Source organism: Mixophyes fleayi, chromosome 2 (assembly GCF_038048845.1).
Source record: "Mixophyes fleayi isolate aMixFle1 chromosome 2, aMixFle1.hap1, whole genome shotgun sequence".
Lineage (NCBI taxonomy): Eukaryota > Metazoa > Chordata > Amphibia > Anura > Limnodynastidae > Mixophyes > Mixophyes fleayi.
In genome coordinates this window covers 110,746,301-110,771,558 of record NC_134403.1, presented here as the reverse complement: position 1 = coordinate 110,771,558, position 25,258 = coordinate 110,746,301, and the positions used below count along the sequence as shown (strand labels likewise).

Sequence of the window (25,258 nt, the reverse complement as noted above, 5' to 3'; positions counted from 1 at the left end):
TTTTGATTTGGAAAAAATAGAGTGAGCTTTTTCCAAAGTAACATGAAAAGGATGAACATGATGGGCCTGAGTCATCAAGGAGAGCAAGGCATAAAAAAGGAGTAACATTTGCATCTGGGCAAAACCATGTTGCATTGGAGGGGGAGGTAAATTTAAAATGTGGGGACAGATTTATAGTTGGGGTAGGACATGTCCTGCATCAGCTTTAAATTTCGGTGTTATAACAAGCTAGCAAGTATTTGTGTGCTAGATGAAATAACAGCCAGTATTTAACTTATGTGCAAAATAATAAACTAATTTGCACCCCTTGTATTGTAACATGGTTTGTCCCAGAGAACATTTACTCATTTTTTGCCTTAATGACTCAGGCCCAATATGTTCTTTATCTTTTAAGGAATCAACATTGTAAAGTTACATAGTATAAATAATTCCAAATATTTCTGTGGGAAACATAGCAATATTATGGGGTAAGGAAGAAGAAGAGTATATGTTAGCTAGTGGCTCCTCCCTTTTGGTTTAGAGTCTGAGGGCCTGAGTCATTCAGGAGAACAAAGCAATAAAATGGAGTAAGTTTGCTCCTGGACAATCCATGTTACAATGCATAGGGTGCAAATTAGTTTATTATTTTGCATATAAGGAATATACTGGCTGTTTTTTCATCTAGCACACAAATACTTGATTGCTTTATTTTTACACTGAAATTTAAAGTTGATCTAGGACATGCCCTATCAGAACTATAAATCTGTCCCTACATTTTAAATTTACCTCCCCCTCCAATGCAACATGATTTTGCCAAGGTGCAAATTTAGTCCTTTCTGATGCGTTGCTCTCCTTAATGACTCAGGCCCTGAGTCTACATTGCTGCTTGCAACGTGGCTGCCACTGCAGTGTGTCCGGAAACATTGACCCAGTGAGATGTAATAGCCTTATCACTATGCCAATGTTGAGGTGTTGAGGAATGGCAGTAAAAGAATAAGAGCCCTCTTTCAATATGACAAAGCATATATTTGTACATATTGAGAATTGAAATGTATTGTTAGCATGGACAGTCTGGGAAACACTGGGCCTATATTCTTAGGGCTGTGGAAATTTTTATGTATGCAGTGTATCTGCTCTTTATGTCATCATAGTAACAGCAGAATACCACCATAGCACTCTGATATATTATTTCCGATATTTCTTAGTGCATAAATAACAATACAGTAGATTCCTTAAACATTAATGTGATTGATCACTTTTTTTTTTTTTTTACAAAAAACCTGATCCAATTAAATATGGCACAAGTTAAACTATGTTTTTGAGTTTTCTTTTCCCCTGAGTAAGGTAAAGCTGGTTTGTAGTGTAACTTGTGCCTGTATTTCATCAAGTCTTTATGATATTTAATCAACAGTGCTTTATGTCCCTATGATAATACACATGGATAATAAAATCAAATTGTTGTGGAACCTGCGCACATAGTTCTGCAGAATAAACGACCATAATTAAATTGTTTGTGGCCAAGCATTTGGTTGTAATAGGTAGTTCTCATATCAAACTGCAGTAAAATGTCTACAGTTTGAAATGAAAGTAATGCCTAAACCTGCTTGATCTGCATAATTATCTTTATTTATGTTAAGCATCAATCCTTCATCTCCTTAGGCAATAGCAGTCTGACTAATCCATAACATTTATTGACTATGTATGTATGTATGTTTTGTCTGTATATTCAAAAAAAACAAACAAAAAGCATATGTGTTCAATATTTATACAATAATTTTATTGATATGGAAGACAGTCCAAGCAATAATGTGAATTTCCTGCTATACCCTAGTTGGAGCAAAAATTAGCATAATAGTGATTGAGAGAGGGAGGCGGATTTACATAACTTTTCTATGTCTATCCTTGCTTTTAACTTCCTGCGTTGCAAGGGGTTCACATATTAAATGTCCTAATATGGGGGTTGGCAGTTAGAGGGGGCTGCACTTTAGAGCGAAGCTCTTCCCTTTATGCCACATAATCCTATTCTCATGAAAATAAAATTGTTAAAAATTTGTGAAGGCGGTGTCGAGGAGTATCATTACTGCAGAATGTAACAGGGTTGTTTAGAACATCTACTAAATATCATCTAAATCAAGCTGCTGGACCCAGTGAGCTCAACTATCATTAAAGCCAACTGTTATTGCTGTTGTCATCTCTGTTCCTCCTTTGGTGGTCTCCACTGTCTTCCTGGTGGCAGCAGCTGCCCATGCACATGGGCATGAAGTGGACTGGCACTGTTTACAGCAGCAAGCATAATGCAAAAGATTAACACCAGATACACAGGTACTCCGAGATGAAGGATAACCAGAAGAGTGCCAGTGCAGACAAAAGCATTCTTCAGAACCAGAACAGTAAAGAGTTTTGAGTAATATAATTGGTGAAGGACAGTCAGTGTTGCCAACTGTTAACTATCTTAAGATTTGTGTAATGACTAGGTTATATTTCATGCCACTATCATCCACCATCTCTCCTCCTTCCAACCATACTAAACCACCGGTATCTGAACAAAATGCCAGTTACCAATGGCTTCTTTAATACTGATGATAACCTTACAGTAATCATACACTCTCCCCATCAGCAGCTAGCATTGTGATTCTACTACCATATGTATCAATTGTTACATACACTGTGGGCCTGATTCATTAAGGCACAGAAAATGAACATATTGTGCATTTTTGTAGGAAACGCACTTCATTCGGGCATACGCATGTCCTTATTCATCTACAAGAGGATCTGAAGAAATGGCTCTTGTTGGGTGTAGGTACGATCTGCATGTACTGTACTTGCTGTATTGAGACAGACACAACACACAGCTGGATACATACATTACATATGTGGAAAATAAAGTCCCAGCAGAACACACAGAAAAAAAAGTATTCAATTTGTGTCACCTGTTAATATTATAGTAATTAATTAAAAAACATTAACAAAAAAAAAGTGTTTTTCTTAACCCCCCCCTTCCCCAGGAAATACATTTATACAGGATGTTATTAACATCTACTGTACATAAAATGCATTTTTACAGTTGCTCTTGATTGCAAACTCACGTTCTAGCATGTATATGCAACCACCATCACTCTGACTCAGCACTCACACCTGCCCTGTAGTTGGTGAAAATGATACGACTGAAAAACACGCACCTTAGAGATGTCCAATGCTTGAATCGAACACTTCTGTGTGCGCTCATTATTGGCACACCATTACTGTACATTGACTTTGTGCATACACCACTTCACCGTTCCACCCATGAAATCATAGGCTGTCAGAAATGTCCTTTGCTTTCAAAGATGAATTGGATGTTCTTGCTTTCACTAGCATATGGTTCTTTTCTGGGCATGTGCAGTGCAATTTATTGCAAAATACAGCATTTACTTTCCTTAATGAATTAGGCCCTATATTTGTAATAGGAATTACACAGCCTAGCAGTTCTATTACGTAACTGTTATCTTTTGTTGTATTTCTTTCCTTTTTTCAACATACTGTAATCTATTTTGTGTGTACTGCTATTATTAAATAATGACTAGATTTTAATTGTTCCTGGTCACAAACACAATCTGTATGTGTGCGTTCATACACTAACTGCCCCTTGTACATCATGCCTGCATATCTGAACAAATATTCATTCAGAGATAAGGTTAGCCTTGCTAACCATGTGCTCTAGTTTATTCACCATTGATAAAAACATGACAAAATTGTAATTAAAGTATTACCTTTAATAGACTAGCTATACATACTACAATTGCAAGCCTTTTTGACTACATAAGTCTATTTGCATGGTATGTTTTCATATAATATTCCTAAGAATTCTTGGAAGCTTGCAATTCAAATCTGCGGAGTCTGCCAATAAAATGTATCCATTTAATCCCATCTTTTCTCAGCCTAGACTTTGTTAAATGATCTGTTTTAATATAGCTCCAGTTTTTATGTTTTATTTTTTTGCCTAATAAGCACATCACTCTTTTTGTAAGTTGCACCTCTTTTATAGATTATTATTTAATTAACACAATTTATAGGATTGGTCTCCATTGGTCCATTGACTGTACCTAAACTGAGCTAACATATCGTAAACTGTATTAGTATGCTTTTAAAAAAGATGCAAGGCAAGAGGATATGGATTTTAGGAGTATAATGCAATTTAAATATTTATCTCAGTCCATCAAAGTAATTTTAATTGAGATTGTTACAACCACTTATAACAGCAGTTTGATCATCGTTGTTAGGGCTTCTTTCCAGTTAATAAACATAAAATTTTTGACTAATATTCCGAGTCATCCAGTGGTTGACATACATTGTTTAATGAGCCATTCTGGCAAGAATTACTATCTCTTTTTAATTATATTTTGTAAGACTTTTTTGATAACGGCAAACTCCAGTTGCATGCTTTTTTCCTATAGTCGCGTAGATGTAGAATGAGTCAGAGTGCTTTACATTCTAAACAAACCATCTTCAGCTTTAAATCAGATGTATTAGCTTACAACTAACATTCCAACTTTCTTTCAGTGAATGTTTGCAGCATACTTACAGATGCTGGAATAATCTCTAATGTTTTTGCTCAATCTGCTCTGGAGATGGATGAAATAAATAGTTTAAACTAATTAATGTAACACCAGCTGTTACAAGTACTTGGCAGACGTCTGTGAGTTTTGATGGGCAGAGAGCGGCTGTTATACTTGACTTTATTTTAGTACAATGTTGATCACAGCTGAAATGAAATATGTGCCAAAGGAAATGCCAATAGTACTTTCTCTATTAATCTAAATAATGAAACATATTTATGCTAAAGAAATATGTTTTTGTTGATACCGCGTATTTCAGTGTAACTACGCAGTTAAGAGGCTTAACATGGTGTATAAATGGCTGTAAATGGCTTTCATGTGTATTCGATGTAGTACATATATCAGTCATATGACTATATTACATATAACAGTCATATGACTATATTACATATATCAGTCATATGACTATATTATTTTGTCTTTCAAGACTTAGATCAAATTATTTTCGAATCAAAATCATTGACTTTACATTTACATATGACTTTTGAAAGCCCAACAAATGTTTAATTTGAAAATGTTTATTTTTAAACCATGCCAGATCAGAAGTCTGTAGACAGGTACAGGTATTGAAGAAAAGCTATAAATATTTACTTTGCGTTTTATAGCATCATTTTTATTTAAGTGAGTTAAAAGCTCTAGCTTGCTTGTTATTAGCCTGTATACAGAGAAATTTTATTGCGAACACTGTCATCCTATGAATTTGTGTGATAAGCCGTTATAGTGTTGGGAGCAGATGGCATGGGTGTTGTCGAAACCTTTGATTGATAGAATGTGATGTCATCAGAAAGATGACAAGAATCATAATGGAGCTGACCTCTAAGACCACATGGTAAACTTGTAGGGTATCTGAATGGTGAACTGTAGTGACACAAGCTAAATGGAAAATATGTGCAATTTGTTTTTCTTTATAGCTATGTTTGCTCTTGCTCTCTTTCATGATTCAGTTTCTTTATGAGTGATTTTGATCTGTCGTGAATCTTACCTGTTGGAGTTATACTATGATTGTAATATATATATTGTGGCAAGAGCCCGCTACTGCAGAATAACACGTGAACAACTTCTTCCTTTTTATGGTGCTTTATTGTCAGGATGGTAAATATTTTGACACCGTATACTTGCACAGCAATCATGGAGACGCTAAACGCTAGCTATACATAGATCAGCTCTCTCTCAGGACCAGCCAGCTATCCCAGCGTTGGTCTCCCTGAACAAATGAAACAAACAAGCTTTTATACATGATGCTCCTTCCCCAGCCTTAGCTTGATGGACAGGTGACACACCCACCTTCTCTTTAAAAGAAAACACCCATCACTGCCTCTGTTTGCAGAACCAGACACGCCCTGTCTGTTTGCTGAGAGGAAGGATTTCAGATCATGTAAGTTTAACCAAATTTAAACTATTGCTTTTCATACATAAGTCTTCACTCTAGGTGCATTACTGCACAAATGTTTTACTCTACTTCCCTGCTTTCTCTGTATATTGCCAGCTAAATGCCTCCTTTTGTTACAATATATATATATATATATATTGCATCATAAAGACATTCTATATTATAGATCCTGTAGTATATATTATGCATTATTTCCCTTTAATCAAATAACAAGTGCCTGATGCTGAGTTGGTGAGTTGGACATAAGTCCAAAACGGAAGAGCAGAATTGCGTACATCTCAGCATCTCAGTCTGTATGCAGACCAAGACGTAACTGGCCATTGCCCCTCTCTGTGAGAGGGAGGGAAGGGTCGGGCTAGCATAGCCCAAGTAGAGTAAGGACATGTTAGTGCTCCTTACTAACTATAGTAGTGCAAATAGGCACAGATACACCTTTTAGCTTCTGTTCTGTTGTTGCTGCTGCTGCTGCTGACTTTTGCATCCATTAATAACAGTCAAGACACTATTCTCTCGTGTATATAATACTTCATTCCATTATATTGTGTATAAATAAGGTAATGCGACTTTCACATTTACAACATTTACTACTTACACTGTCAAGTTGCATCCCTATGCTATTATGGGACTTAAGTATACGTATTTGTATGCCTGATGCAGAAATACTGCTGTTTTTCAGTTAGACGTATCTTGAGATGTGTTCAACTCTATATACATATGTAAGTATGCTTTTTTTCAACACAATTATTATGTCTATATGTGGAGCACAAAATTTGTCCAATTCTAAATGAGGCCAATCAGATACACCCGTCTCTTTATCCTTCATCTAAATTACACATTAATAGAGAGACTTAACATCATATTTTCTTATAACCTGTGCATTTGTGTCTATGCTGATATGGTTGTGGCTGGTATCTAATGTGCCTGCATGGACACATGAAAGTCATGGGAAAACATGACACAATTGTATGTAAGAAGTGTTCTGCAGACCTTAAAAAAGCCTTCATAGAAGTAATTGAGAAGTTAGATCATGATGAAAGTAGAAGGAGCTCTTTCTAAAGTCCATCTTGTTCCAAACGTCATGTTGGTTCTTCTTCTTCTCTAACGCCAGCATTATATTACAAATGGTTGCCCAATCAATCGCTTTAAGCAACCACAAATTACAGCGGACTGTATATAAAACACTTTCAATATCTTCATTTGTAGACAATATCTTAAGATCAGGAAAAAATGATCAAGCTCTTGAAAGAACAATATATTCTTCTGGGAGGCCACTGTCAACGAGAGAGAAAATTTATTTTGTCAGGATACTTTAAAGGGACCAACCTACTGTTTGCCCAGGAGATTTTCACTGAGAAACCATCTTTTACAGCAAGAATATGGATGTGTAATTCAATCCGTCTGGGGAGAAACAAATAAAGCACTGTGTCTTGCAGTACTCACTCATGGATGCACAAATGCGCCGGGTGAAGGAATGCTGCAGAGTATGTCTTAGTAATATATGTGTAGTCCCAGAGAACATTCGGACTGATAAAGTATTTGCATTGCTAATTGACAAGGTAAATAGTATGAATGAAGCATGGGAGATCAGAATGGATAAATATCCACATATTACAGCAAGAGGATGGGCTGTAATACTTGTGAAACTTGTACAACTACTTGGTAGTCATTACTGCGACTACCACAACCAGGGGCAGATTGGAAACGTAAAGTGACCCTGGAAAAAAATATTGAAGGGGCCTCATGTGGGAGCAGAGTAACTGTAGGTGGGGCCAACACAAAAGTAGGCGGGCTTTAGAACTACTGAAATTTGGTTGTAGTAACATTTAGGAAAACCTAGATGTGATGAATTTACACACAGTGGGTCATCTCTAAAGCAAAGCAGGGCAAATGCAGCCAGTCCTGTGTCATAAAATTACATGAATCCTTTTACATTATCTGCAACTGGTTTATGCCTCTGTGCTCCAACTTATTTAGTTGTCTACTAACACATCCTTCCAAAATTCCCTTCATAGAAACATACCTGACTTTGCTTAATAAGTTTAACAAACATGAAACATGTTGGCACAATCGTATTTGATTAGTCTGCTCGAGCAGCATATGAGCACCTCACGCACTGTTGTTTCCCTGACGTCATGAGATGCAAACTACCAGTTAAATCTCTCTCTATATATAACATATAAATATGTGTACTGTGTTTCAAAAATGCATTAATAATAATGTTTATAATAAATGGCTATCCAGGTGCGATCATCACAAAGGTGAAATAGCATCTGCAAGAAAACACTTCTTTTGCAACAAATGTGTATGAGCCCTAAATGTGCCCAGTCAATGGGGGTGGTTTGAATTAACAGTGTAGGGAGGGTTGACAGACAATGGCATAAGTAAAGGGGAAAGCTATTTCAAGTTTGTGCTGGTGATATACGAAGTGCAAATGAGGCAGGATTAATGATATTGCCAGTGTAATGGGGCTGGCCATATGTTCAACATTGTGATCTGAGAATGGGACCAGTGCAAGGTAGAAAGAGGCAATGGAATCAATGTAAGAACCACTAAAGTATCACCAGAGCTGGAATAAGGCTCTGGGGGGGATGGGGGGCACTTAAGACAGGGGAGTTATCATTTTAGACAAATACACAGGAAAAACTGTGTGCACTACAGTTACCTGCCTTCACAGGCAGTACACTGTGAAGTAAGACATACCTCCCAACTATCCTTGCTGTCTGACCAAATCCTGATTAAGCGAGTCAGTCACCCAAATTCGGAACTGCCCCATCACATTCAGGACAGTTGGCAGACTGTTCTCCTCTCTCCTACCTGTTCTTGTCACATTCACCATCTGTGGCTGCTGTTTTATTTAGATCAGTTGCTGCTTGTTTGGATCCTGGAATGCTGGAGGCCCTCTTTGGAAAAAATAATGGGTACATGAAATTTTGAAAATGCCAACCAGCCCCAGCATTAAATCAGCAGCACCCACATTAAAAAATTAGGCCTCACTCCAGCCCCAACATTAAAATAATAGTACTCACATTTGATAAATAGATCTATTTTCCTCCAACCAGCACTGACAATAAATTAATAGTATACACATCTAATAAGTAGACCTACTTTCCTCCAATCAAAACCAGCAAAAAATGAATAGCATTTACGTTTATTACCATTTCCCACAACCATCCCCGACATTAAATAATTCATATTCACATTTAGTAAATAACTCTCCTCCCCAAACTCAGTCATACATTCAATTAATAGCCCCATATCACACCAGCTTTAAATTAAAGTTCCCACCACCCCATCTTAATTTAATAGGCCCCACTATTTAATGAAATAGCCCACAAATAAATTAAATTGCCCCACCATCACCACACAAATAAGATAGCACACATGAAATAATTAGCCCCCACCTACACTCCACCATTAAATTAATAGCCTACCTTCCGCCGATGTGTTAAGAAAGCCCCCCTCCCCTCTCTCATATCACACATTGTAGCAACATACCCCCCCTTTCATTCACAAATTATAATAGCCCCCCTGTTTTTAAATCTCCCTATAATTTAGTATAGACAGCCCCCCCACCTTCCTATAGTATAGTATATAGGCAGTCCCCCCACCATCCTATAGTATATAGGCAGCCCCCCTTCCTATAGTATAGTATATAGGCAGCCCCCCCTTCCTATAGTATAGGCAGACCCCCATTCCTACAGTATAGTGTAGTCAGCACCCCCTTAGTATAGTATAGGCAGCCCTCCCTTAGTATAGTATAGTATAGTATAGGCAGCCCCCCCTTAGTATAGTATGGGCAGTCCCCCTTTAGTATAGTATAGTATTGGCAGTCCCCCCTTAGTGTAGTATAGTATAGGTATCCCCCTTAGTATAGTATAGTATATGTAGCCCCCCCTTAGTATAATATGTTATTGGCAGCCCCCTTAGTATAGTATAGGTAGCCCCCCTTAGTATAGTATAGGTAGCCCCCCCTTAGTATAGTATAGGTAGCCCCCCTTAGTATAGTATAGTATAGGTAGCCCCCCCTTTGTATAGTATAGTGTTGGCAGCCGCCCCTTAGTATAGTATAGTATAGTATAGGTAGCCCCCCTTAGTATAGTATATTATAGGCAGCCCCCACTTAGTATAGATTATTATAGGCAGCCTCCCCTCACTTACCTTCAGTTGCTCTGGCCGGCATTTCTCCTCACATCAGGCAGACAGGAAGTGAAGTCAGACTTCCTGTCTGCCGAACAGCACCATGGGAGCCCATACAGCAACAGACAACCTAGCGATTGGTCGCTTTGGCCACCAATGTTTTATATGGCTTCCCTGTATGCACCCACACCTCGCGCGGCTGAATGCGCCCTCCCCCCGCACAGACACTGCGCCTGTCAACATTTTTTTTGTTTTCCCTGAGAAACCAGGTGACCTCTGGGCTGCCTCGTTAAGCCATCGGCCTAACGGGAGACTTCCCGGTAAGGTCTATGGCCAATCCACCCCTGACCACAATGCTGACGACAGTTTACCCGACTTCAGTGTGTAGCTGTCAATCACGAAACATTGCTAAGCCCGAAGGTTTGAAATCACCACCAGCCACAATCGCTGATAGCAGAAAGTCAGGTGACTTTCCAGGACAATACTATTATTAGGGGTGCTAAGGGAGTAATGCAAGGAGGCAGTGAATGTACAATATTTTAGAGCAAGGCTTCTACTTTGTACATCGGCCTTCTCCTTGCATTACTCCCTTAACACCCCTAATAACAGTATCGTCCTGGAAAGTCATCTGACTTTCTGCATGCCGGCATCTTCATTCCTCATGATTGTGGCTGGTGGTGATTTCAAACCTTAGGGCTTAGCAGTGTTTCGTGATTGACAGCTTTGCACTTCTGAAGTCGGATAAACTGTTGTTGGCATTGTGGTAGTAGCGGTGACTTACCCAACCCGTATAACTAGCTGAGATGCAGCGGTGATCTCATTTGAAGGTTTTCTAAAAACGGGGAAGCCCTTCAATAACAGTAATAATTAAGAATCTTATAATACTTAAAAGTGTAAGGCTAGGTACACACTACAGTGTTTTCAGACGAGTATTGAGTCATTAAAATGAAAAACGACCGTTCGGGCCTATATTGCTTTAGTGTGTACACTCCAGTGATGAAAGAGGATCATTCGAAAGCACAGATCATCGTTTGATTTGATTGTTTAGCAGAACTATTAATCTTGTTCAGTTACGGAACAACATCCTTCCAATCCTGCACTGTGTATGCACTCACGATCAGGATCTTCATAGAATTTACAGTGTCATGGTTCTTTCGGCCGATGGTTATGACAGTTGAAGAGCATAGATCTGAGGGTAAATCTTTTAAAACATGTAGAGTGTGTACGTATGAATCAGCATGCTGATCAAGACTTTTTTTTTAGTCGTTGGTACAATCATTGTAGATAACACTTTGGTGTAAAAATTCTGTAGTGTGTAACAGCCTAGGGAAAATATTACTTGATAAGGACATCTTCTAAAGAAGGCAAAGTTAAACTAAACAGACTAAACAGAGGGGAACACTTTTATTGTCAATTCATGCTGCTGCAAATCTCTTGGATCCAAAATTAAAGAGAAGACATTTTAGTGATGATATCATTACAACTGCACTAACTTTATTACAAAACACGCAACACACTTAGGACTTAATGTTGGGAAAGTACTTTAAAATATTGCAGACTAAAGAACACCTTTGGTTGTTTGCTCCGGGAAGGCAGTTTGCTCCTCTGAACAGCATATCCTTCCTGCAGCATGGTGGGAATGCCTTTGCACAGTGCAACCTCTACTTCCTCTTGTTCTTCATCTTATCAGATTTGTCTATCTTCTGCAGCATGTAATAGAAACTGGACTAATACCAACACCAAAGCAAGGAATAGACTAACATGTGAAAGAGTACATATGTTTGTCTAAATCTGGGCAAACAATCAGATTATAGACGTTCATGGAGGTGGTGAAAAACAAGATGCAGTAGAAGCATCATCTGCTGTTTGTCAGACAAAGTTTAATTTAATTCAATTAATTTATTAAATTAGTCATTACCCAAACTTTTTTATCATGTTGCTAATAACTCTATTTCTCAATGGTAATAATTGTTTTCTGAGCAACAAGCAGCTTTATTTGTAAGAAAAGTTAAAAACATGTTAAAGTAAAAAATAATAAATTTGAAACTACTGCCTGAATAACCTGCACCTTTAAATTTAATAAATATACAGAATATGACTAACAAAGTTATACAAAATATATTTCATGTTCGTAAAGCAGCAATCTGAATTTATGTCTGTAAAAGCAGCTAAGAAAATAAGTACTTTATATATTTTAATTTTAAATTTGTTTTTTAAGAAAGGTTTCAAAATTTCCATTAATGTTACATCATTAGTATGATTCCTGCTTATTTCCTCTCTATGCCTGTTTGCTGCCCACCCTGGTCTTTGGTTATGGACCTTATCTACCCTTTTGCATTTTGATTCAGTACTTCATTGCCTGTCTGTTTTTGAGACAGATTTGTCTATTGGCTTGTGACTTAATACCTTGTTGTCCTGACCTTGATCTGTTTACTTTGAATATGGCTCTGCTGTCTGGTTTCCAACGAACTGATTAGTTAACACCTTGGGCACAAGTTCTGGGGGCAACAAGTACCAGTAAACATATTGAGTTTTAAGGAAAAGAGGACTGCTATTGGTGAAGATAATGGTAGTCTGGTCCATGACTTTCCCAAACAGGTTATGTGCCCACCAGAGGCGGAACTAGCAGTGGACCCCGGTACAGGGAGGTGGGGAGGAGGGAAGCAGGCCCCCTGTTACTCTGCATCTGCCATTATCTCCATGGGACCCGGTTCACGGCACCTGCCGCAGCAATGGTAGTTCTGGTGCCCACATCTAACATTACCCCTAATACAGCACACTGAGTTTTGTACTCTCCATGTCATGCTGATAGGACGGGTGATGCCCGCTGCAGTTCCTTAATATGTAGCACTCATTCTGTTGACTGAAGCAATATAATAAGGGGTTGGGAAAAAGTATTTACTAATGACATTTATGTGACAGTCCCATACCCTTCATGCTGAATGTATAGCCATACATTTATACTTTGGTATTTGGAATAACAAATTGAACATAGGGCATGAAGCCCCTAACCCTTGTTCTTGAAGTTCAGCAATTAAAGAAACACTGTTAGTTTAAATTTGATTTATGGTCTTTTAAAACCCTGTCATGGTCCGTCCTTTATCATTTGACATGAAAGAATGGTGGAACTAGATAAAATAACTACATTTAAAATGTGCTAATTTGTGAACATAAACAAAATACTTATTTTTGTCCTTTTCTGTTTATGCTCGTTTAACAAATGAACATAAACACAGAAACATGAAAACCTTTTTGATTTAATAGGATGCTTTCAAGCAGTGACCAGAACAAAATAAATAACCATGGAGTATTTGGAGATGGAAAGATATTAATCAATCATTTTCAAGAGACAGTTTTATATTGCATTAAACATCTGTTGTGTAATTGTAACATGCAGAGCTGCGTTTGCCTTAGATGTACTGATCTGTAATACTGATTCATGCGTCTTGTTTATATGCCTGGAACATTTAAGAAGAATTTTGGTGTTATCCTTTTAAAACTATATTTGCTGCAAGAAAACACACACACACCATTTATTAAATGTGGTTCTCTGTCTTCAGAGACTAACTCACACTAATTAGTGACCCTATTATTACAGTCATGTAGGGCGTTCTCCACTGGCATACTTACCAATACATTAAATGAAAGTGCTGGGAATCTCCTGAATGGAGTGTAAGTTTCTGCACATTGGAACATTTTTCAAACAGAGAAGGCATCCTATAAGGTACGGAATGACATTTGTGTTTAAAAGGATGGCTTGCTGGACCTATGTCTCTCTTATTAAAGTGGATTAAAGAGGAAAGACCCCTTCATGACTGCACTGATTAGGTTACAGAACCCCTTTAAGTAAATGGAGATCCCCTTTAGCCATTATCTGTATTGGATTAATTAATTATTTAAATTAGCATGTAAATGCTATGTATGTTACCAGATTTTTCACTAGAGAAACATCCTCCATGTATTGTTCTGTGCTAAACTCTATAGAGAGCCATTTATTTTGTCTCTATACTGAAAATACATGTTTTTTCTATATGTATAAAAAGACATATTTACCTTCAATAATCTTTTTACACATTAATGATGCTTTCAATAGCATTTACTCCAAAAGAAGCTCCTTCGTTACTACCTGTCTCTCTACCTGGACTGATGCTAGTTCTGTATTAGAAACAATGTTTGCTAGTAAAAAGAAAATAAGGCTTATTACAGTAAGTAGCAGTATATCAGACAAGAAGGTTTGATAACTATTTCATATTAACATGTAAATAATCTGCAGTATAACTATAACTATATATATATATATATATATATATATATATATATATATATATATCTACATGTACACACACACACACACGAGTGTAAGCAGTGCAATGAAGGAAACTCTGAATGACAGCTTATACTATACCGTAAGAATTCCCCCCTTGAGTAATGTATTTTATTTTACTAAGCGCACTTTACTCTTATTGCACAGGTACATTTATATTACATTTTATCAGCCCCAATGGCACATTTGTAAAGGTTTACCACACATTTTCCAGCATTACAAAACTGGACACACATTTTATTAAGCTTGGCACTTCAGTGTAGTATTATATTTTGCTGGTATATTGGATTGAATTGGATATATTTTTGAAGTGTGATTACATTGTATACAGTCATATGTAAAGATTTTTGTTCAAAATATTCATGAGTTCCTTAGGGGTTTGTTTATTAAACACATAGCTCTACGATGTTTATTATTCTGTTTAGCTGAATAACTTGCTAGTCATCACTGATAAAATGTAAAATCTAAAAATGTAATTGTATAATATTTAAATGTATTAAGAGGAGAACTGCATTAATGTGTAGCACGTTCATATGCTTGTCAGTTTCTCATGATTACATCTTGAATACACACAACAAATTATATATTTTATTTAGTAACCTGACTGCATTTTTAACTCTGTACTATAAAGTAAAAGTAGGAGCTTTTACCAATATTTGCTTCAAACTAAATATGTTGTTGCAGGACACAGACTATTGTCTTCTTCTTCTTCTTCTTCTTCTTCTTCTTCTTCTTCTTCTTCTTCTTCTTCTTCTTATTATTATTATTATTATTATTATTATTATTATCCCTATTGTCCTTGTTTGGGGTTTATGGGGGAAATGGGTTTGCTTCATCATTTTTCAATAACTTATCTTGCAGGCCATTGCCTTGTTCTTTTGCTTTCCTCTTACCATAGTTTTATTCATTTATGTATATTTTAAGGTATTAGTAAGACCCTAAGGTAATATTTTAGTATACTATTTTTTGCACGGTAACAACATTTGTAGAAATAAATACATTTATATAAACATTTTACTGAAAGTTTTTCTGTACACTCTGGGTCTGATTTTGAGTTATGAGCAGAGCAAAGAAAAGGAGCAAATTAGCACCTGGACAAAACCATGTTATAATACAAGGGGTACATATTGACTTATTTTATTGCACACAAGGAAGATACTGGCTGTTTTTTAATGTAGCACACAAATACTTGATAGCTTTATTTTTACAATGAAATTAAATTTGATCTGTGACATGCTATATCCCAACTATAAATCTATCCCTACATTTTAAATTTAGCTCCTCCTCTATTGCAGCATGGTTTTGCCACGGTGCAAATTTGCTCTTTTCTTTGTTTTGCTCCTAACTCAAAATCAGGCCCTCTGTGACAGTTTATGTTACAATCAGCAATTAAACAGCTCATGCACTGTTTTGTTGTCCCTTTGGTGACCTTTTCCTCTATGTGTGTGCTAAGTTTCTCACCTCTCTTCTTCTATACTGCAAATAGAAGTAGATTACATTTGCACCAGTTATTTGTTTATAGGGGAAGGGAATGGGAGGAAAATTGCAGAGGAAGCAGCAGAAGGTACCACTGAGGGCCACTCATGTCTTCTGGATGTGCAGAAACAATATTACTGTCTGTCACAGAAATACCTTCATCCAAAGAACATAAAAAACAAACTTTACTTTACCCACATTTACTCTCCTACTCCTGTAAAGAACAAATAAAGAAAATAAAATAGGTCAAAGTCAATTTAATGGCTTCAAAATATATATCTGTGGCTCCTACATTCAACAGAATTATAACCACTTAACATATTATCATTATACTCCAGTTCTGTTGTAGCCATCAAAAGCTTAAACAGGCTCAGTCTGGCCATTCAGGCTGTATAGACATCCAGCACTGGGCATAGTTGACAGGAGAATGTGGACTACAGGACTTGTTCTCCCTCTGATATCTCAAAATTAAATATGTTTTATTATAGATTATTATTTTTATTAGAGATTAAAATGTTAGTGCGGCTTTAACTTTTTGGCAGGCTCAGTCCAACACTATGAAAGGTATTGTGTGGTGCCCTAATAAATATTTTATGGGAAAGCAATGGGAAATACTGTATATTGTACCTCCCAATTAAATTTCAATTTCGATTAAAATAAATGATCACATATTTGCATGAGATGTACACATAAATACAGCTGAGAACATGAGAACACAAATTCACATACATCTGGACATGCTGACATATGGCAAGTAGTGAATAGTAAGTCCAAAGTGGTGACACTATGGTGGAAAAAGGACCACAAGACATAGTATATAGCATTTTATAAGTACTAACATGATGACTAAGCTCACAGTGAGATGTTTTTATAAAATATAAATGCAAAATGTCCTTTGCAAGTAGGAATATGCATAATGTATGCATTAATGTGCAGCAATTTAAGCTTGTTAATAATTACTATGAACCTGATCATTGATGTATTCTCATGATACAAATTAAATAAATGCACAGCAATTTTCTTACCAAAGTAAATGGACATATAAATATAAGCTTTATAGGTAGAAATTATGTTGTTTTGTAGTAAAGGGTTTGTATGAAGTGAAGTGTTTCGGTTTCTCTTCAACTGGGGTTCAGCTGTATAATCATCAAATATTGACCCAGATAAGGAATTTATAACAGACACAAATGATAACAAAAGAGGGAGTGAGAGATTTACTTAACTTCGATTTCATGTTATCAAGTGTACAAGTGTCTAGAACCACTGCAAGAATTGCCAGATGGCCATTTCTCACTGCATTGTACACAAAATGTTTTAGAGCCTTTAGTGGCAGCTTACCAGGGCACATGTATCTAAGTCCACTAGATAGATTTCTAAGTACTCCCGTTGAGACCAGCTTTTATACTGATAATCTGATGTGTGATCTCGGTAAAAGACGCCTCTGTAACAAATAGGTAATGGATATGATTATTTTAACATTTTATTGTATTTTAAATATTAATCTTAACTAAATATTAGGTAATACATGATTTATAAAAATAACAAATACCGAGAATTGCTTTTAGTTAAGAAAGAAGAAAAACTCCTTACCATGTAATTAGTTTGTTAATGTTAAAATTTAGTACCAGAGAAGAACGTTTTTACAGAGGAATCTTTAAAACCTAGTAGAGTTTGTGAAAATTGGGGACAATTTGCAATAGCTATTTCTCCTTTTCTTCTCACTAGACATGTGTGAAATGTTCAAACAAGTACTGCAAAATATTCACCTAATCTGGCATTTATCTGCCAAATGTAGCACGTTTAACCAGTGTGATTTGGCATGAATTATTCCTAGACCTACCACAACCAGAGCTGGGACAACAACAATTGGTTGTCCTTGTTTCCGCTGTACTCATAGGTCCACAGTTAGCGTTAGGTGCATTTGCGAGTCATAAGACTATTGAGCTCGTATATTAGTTGTACTTGTAGCCCCTTGTAAGTGTAGAAGTGGTGTGCGGATGCACCTTAAGCTAGGTACACACTACAGAATTTTCCACCAACTTTTTATGCCGATCGATTTTACATGCGATCGATGTTCTGATCGCTCGGTCCATGGACTGCATACACACTAGCCTTGTTTAGGACGTCCCTTTAGCGACTTTTTACAGCCATGTTGTCGTGAGCAATGACTGTAATTTCGTACTCACTGTTGTGGATCGGTCGAAAACTTATACACACTACACAACGGAAACGGGATTAGAACGAAAATATTAAACAGTACGACCAACCAAATGAGGCGACAATCGTCCATTTGGGCAGACTTTTGACCATTGTGTCACTGCACACACTGACCGGACTTTTGAACGAGCGGTCGTATGTCGGCTGATTTAGCCTATTATTGGACGAAAACCGTGTAGTGTGTACCTAGCTTTAGCAACGCCCTTTCAGGTGCATCCTATTTTGTGTAACACATATTTTTAGATATGTGAGTTGAATATACGTGTTTATAAGCTGGTTGCAGGTTTACGAATTGAAGATTATATCTGCCTGATATTTGTTCTGGGTGCTTGTATGTACTCTATTTGATTTTGCAAGTATGTTAAGATACATGCTACTCAAAAATAAAGATGTACAATAGCAAGTATACAGGCGCATATTTACCCATGTTCAAAAGTCGCATCTTTATGTTCAGCTCTAAATGAGACCAATAGACTATAAATTCTTTGAAATACATTGCAGAATGGCATTCAGTGGAATGGCAAAGCAAAGGTGGAATTCATACTTTGGATCACCAAAACGTCTCCCCATCTTTGAAACTTCCTGTTTTGCTGCAGGACTTGATTAGCGCAAAAATTCTCTGCAATGTCTCCTCCTCTCTACTTCTGACAAACCAGCAATAAAAAATGTAAACACATTTGTGCCATAAACAAAAGCCTATTCTCACTCGTGTCATAGCCCCACCTCTCGACCTATAGGTGTTCATACATGGCCAGATACAACTGGTCTTAACATTGAGTGACTGGTCGTATTTGGCTAAACACCCAATTTTATTGGCCCATTTAGTGCAATTGGCAAATGACCACACATACTTTCAGATAACATCATCATCTGACCACAATTTCTGCCAGCCTGGATTGATCCAGGTCAGATGCTGGTCGATTTGCACACACAGCAATTTTGTGTCAATGTGTCATTGCATATATGGGCAGCTTAAGCACTGAAATTCTTATATCCTCGTATAGTGAATGGCTAGGGAAGCAGACATATGAAATAAATGGAGGAAAATGAGGAGCTTCGTAGCTGAGCAGGTAGTAGCAGGGGATCCGTTGCTATATTAGTGCTTATCTGTCGTTGGTACAATTAGTATATACATTAAATATGCATACTGATGATAATCTATTGTGATCTTTTGGTGGTCAATGTATAAAAGAAAATGTTGGTTAACGTTCATGTACCATTATTCAGTTAAGTTTTGGGTTTTGTAACAAGAGGCCTCCGGTAGCAATGCTACTGTTTATCATGTGCAGTGATAATGTAATTGTAGAGGACATGTAGATCATTACTAAACATCATCTTCCCCAGTTGAGGTGCACATAATACTAAATCTGTTTCAGTCACTAGGTTTCCCATCAACTATAGGATTCCTTGCTGATCTGCTGCATGATTAAATTAAACAACAACCCCAATTATGGATTTTACATAATAACTCACATTTGTGTCATGACTTTATGCTATATTGAAAGACATAATTATCCTCCTATTACTTTTACCTTTACTTATTTTGCAATATTACTATATTATTTTTCTAGTTATATTGTAGCATAAAATATTAAGCATAATTTTAGATACCAACTAGATTCCCTGTGAAAGAAGCCTGGTATACAGTACATTATATACAGAAATATGTTTGTGTGGCTCTCATGCAATTACACTCATTTTCTTTATATAGAGAAACCTAATTATTACTGTCCACCAGCAACATTTTTTCCTACAGTTAAACATCATCCTTTTATTTGTCAAGCTATGCACAGTACAACACAAACTAAAATTAGATAATTGGGAGGTAGTCATAAAGTCAGTTTGAATATATTATCACAAGTATATGTGAGATAATATTTGTTTTAGAAAGATTCTCTTGCATTGTAAACTCAGTCTCATTAGAGACCACATTTAAAAGGCTTATAAAGTTACTCATTAATGTTATCTTGTTGTATCTCCACAGCTTTTTCATTAAAGAAAATTCAGCAGAAAGCATTTTCTCTTGATAGCAAGAACCAATTTGCAATAAATGTTCTGGAAACCACTAGGGAAACCATTACTGAGGTCTAATAAAAACAGACAAGCGTAACTTGTTCTATATTTTTGTTTCAATCACATACAGATGAGATCCCGCTCTCGACACCAACTGCGAGAGACAGCTTTGACAAACTCTCCCTATCTGGACATGGACAACCACTACCTCCTGGTTTTCCTTCACCCTTTCTTTTTCCTGATGGGCTGTCTTCTATAGAGACACTTTTGACTAATATCCAGGTAAGCATACTATGTAATGATTCCCAATTTTAAACACTGGTAGCCAATAAAATATAACACTGGTTAACAAGTGCACACTTTCAAGCAATATTTGAGCATGTATTGGTAAATAGCAGTACGATGAATGCCCCCCCTACCTCCCAAAAAAAAAAATCAATTGTAACACAAGGTCCTAATGTATTGACTCGGAAAACTGTGATGACGCTTCTTATAGAAATCTTATATTTTTGAACACTCCGTGTGACACAGTAATCAGCCAGACTGAGTTTGGAAGCTGCTGGAATTGGCAATCTAAGATTGTCGAGCCAGTTGTACTATTTTTTTAACCCCATTATTTGTTAATTACAATTTTACATACTTCATTTTTATCAAACCAAAATGATTTCAATGGATCTTTGCACTCTATCACAACAGATGGGAAACTAAAGCAAGTTACATCTGCAAGAAATATGTCTATTGGCTGCTCCCACTTTTCTTTTCCTGATTTGGTCTTTTTTGCTGCATTTAATCTTTTGTACTCATTAGAGCTTTATTTTATAAATAAGATTGGAAAAGAGGATGTTAAGGGATTTGTAGTGGGAATCAAATAGGATGAGGGATTTGTAGTGGGAATCCTTCTTTAATTCACAATATTCAGAAGGACCACCAGCCATTTTTAACTATAACATGAAAACTAATCACACGTGTGATATAAAGAGAAAGAGGAGCAAAAAACAGCACTAGAGCATGACATCTTTACGTCTCTTTACTGATGCTTCCAACGTATGCTTTTCTTTATAAGCATGAAAATCATTTCAGTATGAAAGACGTCACATGAAGCAATCTAAGAGGTGAATTGCTACTTATATTTGGAGACAGGTGGTGACAGGATTTGACATAGGTCACGAGTGATGGATTTGCATATGTTAGGAGCAGTCAGAGGGAAAGGTATAAGACACGAGACAGTAACAGGAGTGGATGATGCACAGGAAGGTTGTTGTGAGAGGATAAAGGAGATATCACACAACATATAGAGACAAGTTTGAGATGTAAGTTGATGGAGCTGACCATGTTTTAAAGGTAAATCAAAGGACTTTGTGTGTATTGCAGTGAATATTGGGAAGTCAGAAGGAAAATGTAACCAAAGTTTGAACAACAACATATTTCCCACAATAGTTGTTAAGTTTAATAGTGAACTGTATTGGAGATAGAGAAGAAGGTAATACAGCTTGTAGGAGATGGCGATAGTCAAGTTGAGAGAGACTCGGAGTATCCATGATATCCATGAAGTTTATAGTTGTGACAATAGAAAAGTATGGAATTGGACATATTATAGAAAACTTTTTCTATTTCAAAGGTTTTAGCCGCAAAAGAGAGGAAGGACTAAATGTAAACCTTAGTCAACACAATGGGATCATCTCCGTTTTATTATCTGTGGTCCTTTCAGTCTATTTAGTAATAGGCTTTATAAATTTCTCATGCTAATCCATCTCTCAAAATATTTTTCTCCAGACCAGAAATCCTCTTTTAAAGTCCATTCCCCTAAAGTGTCATTTTTAAAACACTCTTTAAAATGAAAAGAGAAATATTCCTGAAAGAGAAATTCCTTTTTCTGCCAAAAATAATCACTTGAAACACAAAGATGTATTTTGTTCATTATATATTTTTTTGCGAGCTATTCATTTATGTAGTTTATTCAGCTACTGATAATACAACCAATCAACACATTAAGTGGTGCCAACATTGGCATCTTACTAAATAATCTCTAGACATTGCGTAGAGAGTACATCTTTCAGAGATAAGTCAACAAGATCAATCAGAGCAGAAAATTAGAATTTAGTATCTCAGAATTAAAATAAAGCTAAAGTAAATTTTTAATTGGGGTGATCTAAAGGGGCACTTGATGTAATGATCTCTTTCATTTGTTGTTAATTGTTTGTTGCTGATGAAGTACAGTAAAACAAAGAGCATTGCTGAATAATGCACAAAGCCTAAAATGAAAGATTTGCTATCCTATTGCAATATAAAGGACAGTATGTAGATGGAGTTGTAATGATTTGGTTCAGTTTATTGTAGGTTTTACCAAAGTGCTTTTTGTGTACTTAATAACAGCATCATCAATGGACTGTATGATAACTTTATCTAGTGTGCATTAGACAAATAAAGAAGCTTATTTTGATAATATTGGCACTTACACTACGATATATGAATGACACCCCTGATCCTCATTTTTTAATTTTTTTACCTGATATTGGCCAGTAGTTAAAAAAACAAAATAACAACAAAAAACACCAAAACTTAAACACCCCTGCACATATTACTAACACTTTCAAGCGCTACCCTGTGATTTGATAGTGTTGCATATCAATCATACAGACAAACACACACACACAGTGGTCGAAGTGGAATTTATAAGTGGTGGTATTTAAAATATTGGTCAATGAATTTTTATTACTTTACAGTGACGTTAGTAGGAGGAGTGGCGTTTTGGCATGCCACCATATACACCCCTACTTCGACCACTGTATATAGAAACTAATTATTGTCCAGATGACAGTACCTCATTCTCAGCATTTGCATGCTTTAAAATTCATCTGATTAATTACTTTACAATGTTTGTTGACTAAGTAAGGTGATGGTGAAGGTAAGCTTGTTTGGTAATCGTACATTGTAATTGATTAAATTAATCCTGAATTAGGTCCACTCTGAGAGTAAAACAAGTTTGTTCTGCCTTTATCCTAAACAGAAAGGAGCATGCATAAAACATAATTTTATTTAAAGTAAGCATTATAAGCTTTTGTAAGGATTTGAACTATCTAGTGGACTCATGCTGTTTTATTTTACTTTTTTGGTCCATCTTCATAATAACTTTAATGTTTAATATTTAATCAGTACCTTTAATATTTAGTGGATTATAGCAGGGAAGATGCTTTTATATATTTGGAAAGAGCATATCGAACACACTTGCATAAATAGTTGCATTTTAGTTTCAAAACAGTTATTTTAGTTTTATATCTTTTGTGCATTTTAAATAACTGGGCATGACATAACAGAATACAAATGCAAATATTTATTTAGAAGAGCGTTATGATTGAGGGCCTGCCACTAGATGCTTGGCTCACCTTAGGCTACACCACACTCACATAGGAACACTATGGAGTGGGTGGGACTACTAAGCTCAGTTCCGCACATGTGCTTCTTCAACTCAATCCGTCCATAGCTTCATCAGCAGATCTCTATGGATGAGCTATGGGCAGAGTGTAATATCCTTGTTTTCCCTGCAGCGTCGTGATTCAGCGCTATCCATCTACTGGCTTCAGGTAATGGAGGAAGGGGTTCCTGGGGGAACCCCCATATGCTATACATTGGGGCATGTGTATTTAAAGAGGGGTTTTCAATTTTAATTTGGATATATGTATTTTTTATTATTTCTTTAATGTGTTTTGTGCTTTAACCTCTGTTAGTTTGCTGGCCAGTAGATGCAAGTATGAAAAGGAATTAGTTCTATATTCTATAAACATAAGGCAAGCACTGAGTTAATAACAGGTGCCCAGAATCACATCTTTACTATTCATAATATGTAGAAATAGCGGTTGTTCTGTCATTTATTGCACTACATAAGCACATGTGCTGGTTCCTTTTTCCAGGACAATGTGATATGATTTATTCTAGAGCAACATAGTGTTTGCTATATACATTGTAAGTTGGATTTGTAGAGTATCCACGTACATACATTATAAATATACCTGTGATAGAAATGAAAATTGTATGTTTGCCCTGGATTAGAATTGCAATGTACAGAATAATGTTGTGTGTGCCTACACTAGATCATCTGTAATGTTAATCTATTTTAAAATATATGTTCTACATATTTATTGATAGCTATTTTGATTTTACTTGTAGGGTTTGTTAAAGGTTGCCATAGATAATGCACGAGCTCAAGAAAAACAGGTACAAATGGAAAAGACCGAACTGAAGATGGAACTGTTCAGGGAACGAGAACTGAGGGAAACTCTAGAAAAACAATTAGCAGTAGAACAAAAGAACAGAGGTATTATTTTTTAACATTGCTGTTGTCTTAACATATTGACGTAATTAGACTGTTCGTAATTAGACTAATCATAATATAATTTTATGCTGTACATAAGGATCCCATAGTTTTGCAACACAAAACTGGAACATCCACAGGACATCATCATCATCACCATTTATTTATATAGTGCCACCAATTTTGCACGACTGCACAGAGAATATTTGTCATTCACATTAATCCCTACCCCATTGGAGCTTCAGTCTAAATTACCTAGCACACAAACACTAGGGTTATTTTTGCCAGCAGCCAGTTAACCTAGCAGTATAGTTTTGGAGTGTGGGAGAAAACCAGAGCACCCTGAGGAAACCCACGCAAACACGGGTAGAACATGCAAACTTGAGATGATAGCTTTTGAAAGCTCCTCAATGCTTTGTTTGGGTACCAGATTCAGGGAACAGTTACAAGAACCATTTCCACTAATCCTGGTACTTCAAGAGTTTCAATTCTAGTAAAATCAAACATTTCAGTGGGAATAACAGGAACATACCAGCCTCCACTGTACAGCAGTTGTTCTGTTGAGTCCAATGTTTGTGTCACTATTGATTGTTCATGACAGCAGTCTACATGTGTATAGTCCTCCCCTGGCTAAGACTGACCTGATATAGTCATTGCATTCCAACATCAGAAATCATGTTGATCCGATTTAGTCCACAATGTGTGTAGCCAAAATGGACAACAATTTGGTCATTCTGAAATCACACCTAACAATTGATCAGAATATGTGTGGAAATTGGAAACAGATTGAGTTGTTCAGTGTTTGGGCTAAATAAATG

General features: G+C 36.4%; 1 protein-coding gene across 7 annotated transcripts in view; it reads left to right on the top strand.

Moving 5' to 3' along the window:
• DACH1 (dachshund family transcription factor 1) overlaps positions 1-25,258 on the top strand; it is a 305,348-nt gene that overhangs the window by 256,052 nt on the left and 24,038 nt on the right. For 4 of the 7 annotated variants that reach the window (XM_075199812.1, XM_075199811.1, XM_075199808.1 and 1 more), the window contains 2 exons: positions 20,262-20,413; positions 24,296-24,443. In XM_075199812.1, coding sequence (XP_075055913.1) covers positions 20,262-20,413; positions 24,296-24,443 — 300 coding nt within the window. Of the gene's footprint in view, positions 1-20,261; positions 20,414-23,676; positions 23,713-24,295; positions 24,444-25,258 lie in introns of all 7 variants that reach the window. The other 3 variants (XM_075199809.1, XM_075199810.1, XM_075199806.1) reach the window with 1 other exon arrangement.